The 13,640-nt window shown below is 51.4% G+C and overlaps 2 protein-coding genes across 2 annotated transcripts; one reads left to right on the forward strand and one right to left on the reverse strand.

The window, feature by feature from the left end:
• Positions 1-380: 380 nt before the first annotated feature.
• NEUTE1DRAFT_55647 (uncharacterized protein) lies at positions 381-551 on the reverse strand (the record flags this gene model as incomplete). The annotated part of the gene is made up of 1 exon (XM_009856912.1): positions 381-551. One exon carries the CDS (start codon positions 549-551, stop codon positions 381-383), a length of 171 nt encoding a protein of 56 aa, XP_009855214.1.
• An 8,669-nt stretch (positions 552-9,220) lies between these two features.
• Positions 9,221-12,256, forward strand: NEUTE1DRAFT_89086 (uncharacterized protein; the record flags this gene model as incomplete). Its single annotated transcript, XM_009856913.1, has 3 exons — positions 9,221-10,643; positions 10,710-11,606; positions 11,799-12,256. The coding sequence occupies 3 exons, from the start codon at positions 9,221-9,223 to the stop codon at positions 12,254-12,256; spliced, it is 2,778 nt and encodes a 925-aa protein (XP_009855215.1).
• Positions 12,257-13,640: the final 1,384 nt, after the last annotated feature.

Genomic DNA, 13,640 nt, shown 5'->3' on the forward strand with positions numbered 1-13,640 from the left:
CTGATGAGGAACCAGCGCCCCGGTTACAGGGCCGAGCCTCGCGTGCGCGTTGCTGGGTCCCAGATGTCCCGATCAAACCAGCTAGGGTTGATGTCGAGGATCCCGGCCACTGCCTTTGTAAGGATATCACGAGACGTTCGTTGATAAGACGGGGGTGTTTAGTGACTCCAATATGCCATATGCGAGCCCAGCGTGTTTGTATAGAGTCCAGACCTGAGATGGAAACGGTTCGATATCTCAAAGAAGAAGAGAACACGAAAGGCAAAAGAAAGTCCGGGGCGACCAGATTGCCTATCGTGTCCATCATAACTCCTCTTTATCCACCTCCATCATCGGCACTTGTACTTCCGCAAAGCCGCCGAGTGTCTGTCTGCCTCCAGTCATGATATGCTGTTCAGTAACCGCCGGGGACCTGCCGGAGCAATGGCCATGGTCAACTCGACGGTGGCGTCCAGCCCAACTCTGGGGATACACGACAGCCACGCCAACAAAAGAACCGTGAAGCGGAGCCAAACGGACAGACGAGACTGCCGTCCGGATGACGGATACATACTGGGTCGACGGTCCGTACCGTGGACATGGCCAAGCGACATATCTTGCTGCAAGAGACGGCGGGCGCATGACAGCCCGTCCATGTCTCGGACGGAAATACTGTGTCGTTTCGTTGCCCATTTCTTTCTTTGGCTGGCCATGAATCCATCAACTGTAGTGTACACTACTATTCGCGATTGACAATCCGAATTTATGGCTTCAGGTGGAGGCTTTGCTCCAATTGGCCTGAAATGGTTACATATCAGTTGGGACTTGGTTGCGCATCAGCTCCCCACCTCCACTCGCTGTAAGTGCCTGTCAATGCTGCAGCATGGTGTTTATTGCCCCACGATTGATACCTATTCAACTTGCAAACCATTGAATGACACATGATAGCAAATTGCCAGGTGTTGATGCCCATCTATTGCTCGTCAGGTACACACACACACACACATTCGCGGGGTTGGTGGATATCTGGAGCCGAAAGAGGAAGGGCTAACCATGTCCTGCCGAAACCCAAGTGTGCAGCGAGAGCTCCCTTCCCTCTCCCGTCGTGCTCACCTGGCCGGTCCCGCACCTGGAGCATCAGATATGGTAGGTAGTAGGTTATGCAAGAGACTGAGGGGCTCGCCGGCCGCTTCAACTTAACCTAACTGAACTCCCAAACACCCACCGTTCGACCATCCTCAACGGCCAAGCGGCCTCACCTGCGACCTTTCATTATGCAGTGACCCATGCACTATATGTCATTCAGTCGAACCAGGGTATTTAGGCGAGAAGTCAGGGTCTCCAATGGCCGACATTGAGTCCAGACCGACCTCCCGTTGCCAATCGCTGTTTTCTTTTTCTCCCAAATTGCTAACTTTACGTCTTCTGTTTCTGCCACCTTCAACCAAATAATCATCAGACGCTCTCGCCTCTTTTGTTGTCTCATGCAAAGGGAAAAAAATAGGATCCCTTGGCGATCAATAAACCCCTCTCTGACTGGACGGGATATCCTGGAAGCAAAGATCCGGCATAACTCACGATCCACGAAATACCGAGCATGTTCGCCATGTCAATATCCCGATGTCGGTCGGACTGCGACGTCTATCGGACTCTCCAGCCATTCCCCTTGTGTACTTTCTGCGAAGCTCTCACACATCAGCTACGACCTGGCACAGCACAGGTCAATAGGTTACGTCGCAGCTCGTATCTTGCTCCTTTGCCCTTCGTTCGTGCTCCGATGGACAACAACCTTCCGACGCCATCTCTCAACGTGTCACCTCCAGTTCAACCAACTAGCCAATCAACCTATACCCTCGTTTGTCGGCGATTATCTTTTTATGAAGGCTTCACCATCCGATGTTGTATACCTACAAAACACGCCAGCAGCGGCGGCGGCGGGCAACTTTCCCTCGACGAAAACATCGGGGGTTGTCATCTCATGGCCCGTGCGTCAACACATCTAGTCATCGAGTTCCAGGACCGATATCTTGCAAACCAAACTGCCCCAGCCCACTTGAGTGACAGCACTGTTGAAAAAAGCTAAGAGCTTGTAATATCTGCAAGTCGAGCCTTCCTGCTGCTGTCAGGAGAAGAGCATCCATATGAAGAAAAAAAAAAAAAATAAAATAAAAAAAAAATAAAGGTATTGGGTTCTCCTGACATTGACCTTGACTTTGCCATCCAAGACGGAAGCCAGACATTGGAGCCGTTGGCCGGGCTTGGGATAGGGTATCACTCCTGGAGATGATTCCCCGAATGACGAACCACTTGTACCTGCCAGCTTACGGTACTGAATCGGAATGCAACCCATCTCTGAATGGTGATGTCAAAGCTGCCAGGTACCAGGCAAATAGATGCATATCATACCAAAGCGATTGCTATTCCTGGCATACATTTACGCAGTAGTCTAGTGTATAGCCGGCATTGGGTTAAACAGGTTGACAGGTTGGGATGACATTGAGAAGTTACCGCTTTGGACTAGTTGATGATATTCTCAGCGCAAAGAGCATCAGCTTGGTCTCTCCTGGGGGTTTGGCATGGATATGCCCACAAGGAGGGCGGCCGTCCACAAGCCATTTGTCGTTCCGGAGGCTCAAGGCTCCAACAACTGAAGCAAGCCGGCCAGAGTTACTTAGCAACAACAACCGGTGTAGCGTTGCGCAAACCCCAGAGAACATCACTTCCAAAGCACAAACTGATACTCTCCCTAGTTGCTGACCTGGGGCTCCCTACGTCAACGGCTTCCAGTATTGCGATACTACGGGATCATGAATCTCACGATCAATCTCTTCCCCGTACACTCGCTCGCTGCGGTGGTACTCGATTTAGGTCAATAAATGGTGTATCAACTCACCAACGTTAGTAAAAGTTGGGAAACCGGTCGAAAACCAATATGCCACAGCCTTCACTCTGCTGAAAAGCTGTGCTCAACCGGAGTAGGTTTGTTCAACGATAACCCGCTAAACTTCTTGCGTCTGGATGATAACCCCAAGTCTCAATGAATCCCGGTATGACGGAGCACTGCAGCTGACTAGCGAATGCTGTGGCCGTCTTGGGCAATTTATCTCGGAGACTGAATGAAAGGTAAACTGAAGTGAAAGTAAGCTTGCGGCTGGAGCTGAGGATCACGGTTGGACAGCCTTAAACCACTTGAGAATAAGTCTCTATTCGTCAATCCCAGGACCGTCAGCGTTTTCCAAAAACGGAAATATCAATGCTAAATAACTCTGGCAACGAGTATACATAACCTTCAGTGGAAGTCATTTGCTCTTGCTTACGTTTGTGAGGCTGAAAGAACGGCTGGATGTCGCGCAGAAACAACGATGCACAGGAGTTTGAGCCTCCTCCGAACGCGATACCCGGCTCGAGGTAAGGCACGTGTAGGAAGGTAAATCACAATTCTAACCAATAGAGGGCGCGGAGATCACCGGGATTTTTGTCCCTGAACTTCTTACTTGACACATTCCACTTGACTTTCTCTTGTGGAAGTGGCTGCAGAACTTTGACATGATCGAGCAAATTTTTGACGGAGTGAACAGGTAAATAGATGTACAGCAAACGTCAAGAGCACCAAACAATAGCAACGGCTTCTCGTTGGCGAATCCAGTCGATGCAATTTTTTTTTTTCGCTCCAAGCACCTAACCCTTCAACGTATTTACTCCTCGCTCTTTACCTTCAGATCATAGACTTCTCCGTCTCCTTTTTTTTTTGTCCTGATATTACTCTACACCAATGTGACAAGATCCGCATCACCGCCGTCCCCAACTCACATCATCGTCGGCGGTGAGCGGGGGCCGCCGGGGGCCTACGGATCAGAAACGACAGAGATTGCGAAAAAAAAAAAAAAAAAAAATAAAAAATAAAAAAAATAAAAAAAATAAAAAAAATAAAAAAAATAAAAAAAATAAAAAAAATAAAAAAAAAAAATAACGGTGACAACTCCGCGATGCTGTCATATGCAGGGCGGAAAGAAAGACAGCCAGATAGCAAACCAAGATGAACGGGTCCAGACACTCACAAGCACATACACTGGGGCAAGAAAAAAACAAAAGAGAGGGAAAAAAGAAACAGCAAACAGGACACCGCCAGATCGGTTACAGTCAAGCCTCAAACGGTAAGGGGGGTTAGGTACCTCAGTGTACATATGACGTCCCGGGACTCCATCGGATCTATAGGTGATGCTAGCAATGCTAGCGATGCCTTCAATTTATAGATCTGTATATTAGATATTTGCGTACCTAGCTAGCCTCAAGGGGGTCGTCGAGTGGCAGGTGACACAGTATGTACGTGTCTACATACATAGCTCTACCTTTAGTGACTGACACGAGAGGTGAGTTCCCCCCCAGTTCACTTGCACCTATTCGTACCTTGTCGATTCTGTGGCTTGCTGAGATACGATTCAGATTGCCCAGCCACTAGCCAAACTTAACCTTTATAATAGACGCCGCCTCTGGCGCGAACTGGAGTGAACTGTAGAAGTGAACTGAAGCAAGCACACATGAGCAAGCTCGAGATTGAGGCGCACGCAAACGGACGATCAACGCGTTCGCCATGTAAACCGAGGGATCTGGCATTTGGGCTTCGGCGTGATAGAAACATGGTGGCGTAAGAGGCTTGTGATCTGTCGAGGTACTCGTCAGGATTCAGAGGCCCTTCTTACCTCCCGGGTGTCGACCATGACTTCTAATAGAACATTACCAAAAAGACTGAATAGGACAGATGGGAGAGAAGAATCTCCAGGAGCTGCTGTTGAGAGGAGATATCCATTTCCTCTTGACTTCAAAGGAAAAAAAAAGTAAACTCCACAACCAACAACGGAACATTCGAAAGAAAAAGTATTTCATAAAGGACAGGGGAAAAAAAGAAAACTTCTCGGAGCCCACCACACCACATCGCACCGCATCGGGCTATGTTTCGCCAACAGTAAATGGTCAGTTTGCCGCATTCCATTCATAGTCATAGGTCTGTGGCAATGCTCAGATACGATCAACACGTCACCGTCACCGTAAGGTCGACTTTAAGAAAACGCAGTATAGGGAAGAGAAAGATATGCAAAGAAGTCCACAAAAATCACACCGACAGACAGGCATCATCATCATCATCATCTTCTTCTTCTTCTTCTTCTTCATCGTTGAGGCAGATTCAGAAGATGACTTGTGGCTTCAACGTTGTCCGGGGTGCGCGAGTATGGCAAGGACTCGAAATCACCTCTCTGATTCTCTGTCCAAACTTGCCGTCGTTGTATCAGATAAGTGCCCGCAGGGTGTTTGCGACTGCTTGCTTTCAAACGTCTTTGGCGTACCAGCAAAGTTTGGTTTCATCAATGATGACTTTTGCTGGGATTTGGGGGAAAGCTGGTGTCCCTCGTGACCGCAGCAGGTATTTGCTTTGCGTGCCTGAACCATGATTTCCGAAATACAGCCAGTGATACACGACCTAGTCGGAAGTGAATGAATCAATGGAAGCGGTGGGTCGACGAGTTCGAGTTGGTCATTCCGTGGTCGAGTGGCTGCCGTCCGTTTGCTAGACTCAGACTACCACGGAATAGCTTCTGAACGGGCATGACGATTTACGATCGGCAATTGTGAGCGGAAGAGACGGATCAAAGGCCATCGCAAATCACATTTGTGCATTTGACTGACTGCCCACGAACGGAGACGTTGTGATGGGTCATTCGATAAACTCTCAATGTCGCAGATAATCCAGATCCGATGATGCTTCACGCCGAGTGCCCTGGTCGGACAGTTGTTTGAGAATTGAAGTGTTGTGACGAAGTGGAAGGGAAAGCTCTGGCCAAGAAAGTGCCCTATGAGGTTTCTCATCCACCTTGCACTAAAACCACAGGGTGGAGCTGAAGAATAGGTGGAGCACAGACCCCACCACCGCGCTAAGAGTGAGTGAGAGACTCACCTGCGGGTGATGGCGGCGCTAGTGTTTCCGATTTGACCTGCGTGAGGTTGCCATGAGCTGATTGATGGATTGGGGGAAAAGTCCATGGGGTGGGGCAATCCTTTGGCAACTGGCGGGGGTTCCTGCGTCAGTGCACCTCGGGTTGGAGTGGTGTTCCATTGACTCTTCTTCCCTTTCCATCTTTCGAAACACTTACCTACTTGTCCAGTTCATCACTGTACCTCAGCTGTTTCTCTCCATTTTCAATCAGACCGTCGGTGGTTTCTACGATCATGTCGTCGAAGTGATCAAAGTGCGAACTAACGAACCCAGCCCCTCTCCCGAGGGAACCGTTGGGTTGTGGCTTGAGCGGCGATGAACACCCACCCCCTCCTCCTCCTCCTCCTCCTCCTCGGCTCCTCATCCCACGAGCAAGTCTGACGCCATGCGAGACACGCCAACAGGAGACCTGCTTAAACTACCTAACTACTTCTGCCTCTGCCGACTTCCGCACGTGTTCGCCCTAACCCTTTCACCTGGCGGCCTCGTGTGTAGCCGCCACCGTTTTCTGTTTCGCCCGTAAGATTCCCACGACCGCGACGCCGCATCTCAGCCATAAAATGCTGGCATTCCTCGTGTTGCGGCTCGCTGGTGTCGCACAGAAAACGGCGTGGATATGCTCAGCGCATGTGGAAATTTCAAGTGGGAAATGGAAGACCAGGAGAAAGAAAAAGTGGCTGGCGCTCCTTAGTCTTCCTTCAGACGATTAGGTATGTCTTGGTTCCTTCAGAATAATATCCAGATCGCAAGCGCTTCTGGATGGACTGGCGATGGGTAGGCACATATTTAGCGGGAGTGGGCATCATCAGCTCATACTCTTGTATGTACATACGTTTATATGGATGTAGTGTATGCACCAGAGTGATCGTCATCTCTGGCAGATCGAATGGGGTCAGATCCGATGTCATGGCACGAAACAAGGGCACTACCGGGTGGACGGGCGCGTTTCTTTGGGCCTCTTGTCTTTCTTATGCCTATCGGTCTTTCCAGGCCTCTGTTTCACATCTCCTTGTCACCATCGACGAGTGTTTGATGAGGGTCTGGCGGGACTCGCAAGACTGGGCCCAAGTCCGACCTATATCATGCAGGGTGATTAATATATACATAGTAAGGCTGGGTGGTATCGGCTGGCACCCCCCGGTCAACGAGGGCCGTGTCTTGCCATGGACCCGAAGGCATCCAGATGCCCGTGTCCCCTTCATTTCCTCATTCCCATTCCGGACTCTCGGAACTTCGCCTTGGGCTTGTTGCGCTGCTGCTTCAGTCCTTCACCCGTTCGTCTGTCTGTCTGTCTGGATCACAGCCTCTCGGGTTTCTCCCCTCTTCTACCATACCCCCCCGCTCCGTCAGCTCCGTTCGCCATCACTTCTTTGCCTTGCCTCTCTGGTGGTTGCAGTCTAGTTGCTGCGGTGTTGCAGAGAGCAGGTGTTCCACACAGAAATCCGTCAGTTCGGACGTCTTGTGCTCGAGCCACATCTCCAACACCACCTCAACCTCATACGGTCACTTGCTTCTGCTTCTGCTTCTTGCCTTGCCTTGCGTCGCAAGTCTTGTTCTCTGAGCCAATCGGCTTCTTCCACACTCTTTTGGGTCTTCTGCTGATGCCACTCTCTTCTTCTTTTGCTTCCTAACGCACGGTCTTGACGACCTGGTTGCCTGTTCTTCGTCTTTCTTGGGCTGTAAGCTGTAAGCTCTTTGCCTCCACCGACACGCATCTGACAGCCAAGCAGACAGACTGGTTGCCCCTCTGCATTCAACAGACATCGAAATCAGCCCGTAGCTTCTGTCCTGTGTCCTGCTGCTCATTCTTGGAACCTGGATTTTTACAAGAGAACCTGGTACATTTGGCATGCCTAATAAAATTCACGGGATCATCACGACTGTTCGGAGGACTCACCCTTCCCATATTTTCGGCTCTCCTTTCCTCGCCGCCCTCGACACGCTGACCTACTTACCTGCAAGGCTGTGCCTGATCGACAACTTCAGACGTCACCTCCTTTACACCAAGTAACGGCGTACTTACGGAGTCCCTGCGTCTCTCCGTCCGTCCCACAAAGCTGAAACACAATTGGTCTTCTGGGGGCACACAGCATCTGGTCGTACTCTACCATCATCAACTCACCTCTGATTTCCAAGGTGCCCACTTTATTCACTTCCCTTCTCTTCCGAGCCGGCTCCTTGTCGGTTGTTTGGCTTCCGTTGCTGCAGACTCTCGGCCGTACGCGAACCCCAGCAGCTCAACTTGGATCTTCATCATCTACGCATCCACACATCATCGTCATCCACCCATCCGTCCCCTTCGTCGACTCGACCAGAAGCTTTGCTTCGCCACGCATCTGCAGCGGCCGGGACAGCAATACCATCCTGGCAAATTTCGGGTGATCCTGGCAGGTACAGAATCTTTCCGACTCTATTGTCATTCATTCTTCTCCATATGGGAGCATTGGCCAGTCCACGACTTTGAAAGCTCTTGAGGTATTGCCAAGGCGTCCACTCACAAGCTGTAAGTGGTCTTCGAATTCTCCCCTCCCCCCCCTGGCTTGGATGTTCAGCAGTCCCTTTCTTGCCTTGGGCATTGCAGCAGCATTCTTGTACAGTGGTTGGATCTTATGGCAAAAAACACCAAACAATCTGTAGAGAAGCTGTCCCCACAACATAGACATACTGGTCTTGTCTCTGCTTATCCCATGTCTCTTGGTGTACAGACATTGACTGACTCCTCTCGATGTTCAGGTTCTCTACGCATTTGAACTCGCTCGGCCGGGATTTATCCTCCTCAAACTAACTTCAGATTTCCTGCCCAGTAGCAGCGCTATTTGTCAGGCTCATCCCACGCGTCACGGAACAATTTCTTGGTTTTCTGTTCGGCATTTTCAGAAACCAAACCCTCGTTCGTTTGTTGCGGATACTTACACCCAGAAACCGGTTCCACAACCTTGCCTTTAGAGTTATACTTCGACCCGTTTGGAACATCCCAGCTATATCAGAGTCAGGGAGCTGGTATTGTGTGACCTCCCGGGGGGGCAGGAGAATTTCGGTTACGAAGGGCCGTCCAACGTTCGCCCTTCAGCTCTTTGAAACCCTTTTTTTGTCCCGGGGAATAGCGAGGCTCTGGTGTGTGATTGCCTTTTGGGTTTATTCACCGCCGAGTGGGTAGTTTGGGTCACCTGGAAAAGAGCTTGGTACTTCTCGATCGAATGCGAAATCAATTGTGGTGGCTTCACATAAATGAGTTCTCAAAATGGGAGAGACATGGACCGACAGCCACAGCTAGGATCTGCCAGGAGGGCGAGAGAACAGGCTGAGCCAAGGGAGGGTCCTTCAATTCGGAGGGTAGAGGCAGGGGACAATGAGCCTCAGATAGCCCGGCCCATTAGGGTGCGAACAGCAGGAGCCGGGATGCAACAGCAACAACAACGATCGCGAACTCGACGGCGACCACCACCGGCAGGACTTCAGACAAGGGAAGGCGGGATCGGAATAGCCATCTCTAGACCAATTCCGGTGGTTCCACAGTGGCCATTGGCATCACAAACCGCAGTTCCTCTTACTGGGCAGGGGCAAGATCCATATCGACCTCCAGTTGGAAAGTCACAACCACCAGTGCGGCCACCGCGACCGAGTAGAGTGCCTTCGATTTTGGACAGCTCTAGAGTGCAGGACCCCACGCCAGTCTCAGGCTTTCAGTATAGGGGACCACAGCAAGGTGGCATGGACCAGCAGCAAGAGATCCTGTCCACCGTCCCCGAGACGACGCCTTCCCTTTCCCGGTCATCCACGCTTTCGTCGTTGGGGACCATCCCCGACTTCCCACTGCCCGGCCAAATGCCTGCACCACCTCCACCTCCACGACGAAGCGTCATTCTCGGACCACCGCCCTCATCCAGACGCGGAGCGTCATCCTTCTACTCAAATGCCTCCTTGGTGTCGCCCATCCCCGAAGAAAGCCCAGGAACACAATCGAGATCCCACACGTCCTTTGCGTCCAGCGCGGCAATACCCGACAACTGGGGTACCGTTTCCCCGGGACTCAGCCCACAGTATCCCTCTACTGACCACGAGGAGCACGTCATGGGAATCCACCACGACCATGGAAACGCACCTCCGGGATACGAGGAGGATGCCGAGGACAGTCGGCTGGTCAGGAACGCGAGTGTGGGGAAGAGGGCGAAGCCTACGTTGGTGGCGGCGACAAGTCCACGCGTTGGGAAAGGAGCAAGAGGATGGGCCGGCGAGAATCAAGGGACTGATTCCGGTCCGACGACTCCTGGTACGCCCTTCCGGGACCCCTTCGCAACGGGGACGGGCTACATCGAGAACTCCAGCTCGTCGAGTACAAAGACTCCGCAGAACAAGACACCTATCGGCTCGGCTATCACGACAGATGCGATTTTGGATGCGTATAATAGTGCCAGCTCGTATGATCCAACGTCGTCGTCGAAGGAGAGGATGCCTGGGGGACGGACGTACAGTCGGTTTTCGGCCATTAGGAGACCTCCGAATCTCGACATGGATGCTGTCCGCAAAGCTCAAGCCAGGGGAAGTCTGACGAGTCTTTCGGAGCTGATACGGCGGGCAACTAGGCTGGAACAGAGTCTGGAGAACGGCAAAAGACCCGCGAGTAGGATCGAGGACCAGCTGTATGACGAGTTTGGGCACGAGAAGGACATGTCTGGTAAGATCACATTCAACTAACTTGTCTGACTCCAAAAGAGACGGATGCTAATCTCTGCAATAACAGAAAACGAAAAACACCAATCCGGCTTCTCCGACATGCTCGCCGCCTTCCCACCTCCCGCCCAGCCGCGAATCCCACCCCGCCGCTTCCGTGACTCCCTTCGAGACCAAATCCAATCCTGGCCTCTAGCTCTCACCCGTTCGCCCCACAACCACCGCGGCGACGGCAGCGACCAACCCCCTACCGATCCCAGCAATGGCGCCCAACGTGCCAACAAGAGACCCAGACGACGCATCTGCCGCCTGCCCGTCTGGGGCTTCATTCTTCTCCTCTCAGCCATCGTCCTCCTCACCGTTGCCGCCGTCGTCATCCCTCTCGAATTTCTAGTCCTGCAAAAACACAAGGGAAACGGGTCCGCCCAGCAACAGCTGCAACAATGCCAGCAACAAGTGACGTGCGAAAACGGTGGGACCAACATCGTCTCCCAGGGCTTCTGCTCCTGTATTTGTCGGAATGGATTTACAGGTTTCAATTGCAACGCCACCGCCACGTCGGGGTGCAGCGCTATGACTTGGCCCGGACTTGACGGGAACGGGGCTACGGTAGGGGCGGCCATCCCGCGGTTGGTAGCCGATGCGTATCGAAATTCCTCGATCCCTCTAAGCGGGTCAGAAATCGTGGCCAAGTTCAACGGGGAGGGTTTGTCCTGCGACGCGGAGAATGCCCTGGTGACGTTCGATAGCAGAGCGCTGAGGCAAGGGGATGCGAGGAGTCAGGTGGTCAGTTTGGATACGACTAATGATACCAATGGAAATGGAAATGGGGGTGCTGATGTGAATGCGGCTAATGTTATTGTGGATGGAGTGGAGATTACGACCATTTCGATTTTGGTCGGGCAGTTGACGACGATCACGCTGCAGGCGCCGTTGCCGGCTACGTCGGTGCCGGCGGCTTCGACAAGTGCTGCTGCTGCTGGGGGAGGGAGTGATGGAAGTGGAAGTGGTGGGAGTGGAGGAGGATCGGGGAGCGGTGGTACCGACGGTTCTGGTAATGGTGATGGAGGAGATGGCGGCGGCGACGCTGGCGGAAATGGATCTGGTGATACCGCTACGGCTACTGCAGGAAGCGGCTCAGGCTCGGGATCTGGTTCAGGATCTGGTAGCGGAAGTGGTTCAGGCTCCGGTGATGGCTCCAGCTTCACCACTATCACTACAACCGGCACCACCTCCGCCAGCTCCACACGAACCATTGCGACCACAATGACCATGGCCTCCCAGGCTCCCGGCGCCAACTTTGCCGTTACCGAAGAAATCCTCGACTTTGCTAGGGTCGCAGTCCTCTACATCCTGCAGGAGGAAGACCTTAACAGGGCCGAGGAAGCGCAGACGGCCATCCAAAAGGTGTTCTCCCAAGTTAGCGCGGCGATCATCAACGCTGGAAACAAACCTGTCAGTCTGGATACGGCGAAAAATGTTACTGTGGGGAATGGGAACTCGGTGGATTTTGTAGGGTTCAGAGTTGATGTTGGCAATGGGTTGGTGGGGGGTGAATCGCATCCCACGAGGCTACGACGGGCAGAGGGGGTGTTGGGGTGGAACTTTTTGCAATGAGGCATGTTGTTCGATCCTGTTGAATGGCAACAATTGAATATTGGGTAACGCAGTCAACGAACGAACGAACGAACGAACCCGTGACGAGAAAGACTGGGGAATTTTGCACATTCACACACGCATTCGAGCCACATTTACTTTCTCTGACTCGAGCTCACAGGAGCAAAGAACGTTTGAATATCTGGTTCTTACGAAGCAAAAAAAAACTAAAAAAAAAAAAAAAAACTGTTATTCTTTTTCATCTCCCTGTCTTTGGTCACGCATATCAATTCCTTCATTTTCTACCATGTATTAGACATATCTTTAAACATCTTTTTTTGCTTTGGTTTATGTATTATGGATGGATGGATGGATCGCATGGCATGGCATGGTCACTGGCGCGAGCGGGACCGGGAATAGGGACACTTTTTGATTTATATATACGCCGATACCGACACACTATGAATGGAATGGCCTTTCCTCTTTTTTATATGCTTTTCTTTCTTTTTTTGGGAGTTTCTGTTTGGATTTCGTCATGTTAGTGTATAATGAGGGGGATGGTTTAGATAAAGTCAACAGTTTGTAAGAGTACTAGACGACAAAAGCTGATAGCGTTCAAAACGACAGAAAGTTGGTTTCGTCCAATCTGTCCAATCATCTTGCGAATACCGTCCGAATTGGGAAGGCTTGATGCTGTAGCTGCGGAGGTGATGGAGTCTTTTTGCTGCAGGTTGGGTTGGTGGAGCCCCATACGTACCACTGCAGCTTGAGGTTCACAGCAGCATATCGAGACGTGATGATTACAGACTTGTGATATGTACAGAAAACATCTTGAGGTTATGGTTGCGTCTCACTGCCATGGCGATCATACGAACATGAATCGAAAAACAAAGCACAAAGAAAAATAAAGCGGTTGGGGAAACATGCAGCAACCCTCTACAAGCGTGGCTATGCCCTGACGATCACCTGACGCTTACGTATGCTTTCATTTCACTTGTGCTTCATTCAACGTTCCCTACATGACAAATTACATGAGACCGCGTTCGCTTGTCGAGAACATGGCTGAAGGTTTCATCTTTTCTGTCATGGGCGAGGACAGACCGCTGGGGATTGCTTGGATGGCCCCATTAAAAGCCTACGACTGTGACGCGTAATTGGCTCCGCTCCTTTGTTCCGGTTGGCCCGGGCGCCGGCTTGATCGATTGGCTATTATTACACTAACAGGCCGCTGAGGCGAAACATGAGGCGGAAGTGTTTTGGGGGGGCTTTCCATTCCATTCACTGGCCTTCATTCTCCCAACCAAACCATAATGTGGTTCTGGATTGAAAGCTAACAGAAACTGTCTTATTATTTCGTTTCATCTCTCTTTCCAACAAGCTGCCGTGTTTCTTTTTGTCACCCCGT

Source organism: Neurospora tetrasperma (assembly GCF_000213175.1).
Source record: "Neurospora tetrasperma FGSC 2508 unplaced genomic scaffold NEUTE1scaffold_81, whole genome shotgun sequence".
NCBI classification, from domain to species: Eukaryota; Fungi; Ascomycota; class Sordariomycetes; order Sordariales; family Sordariaceae; genus Neurospora; species Neurospora tetrasperma.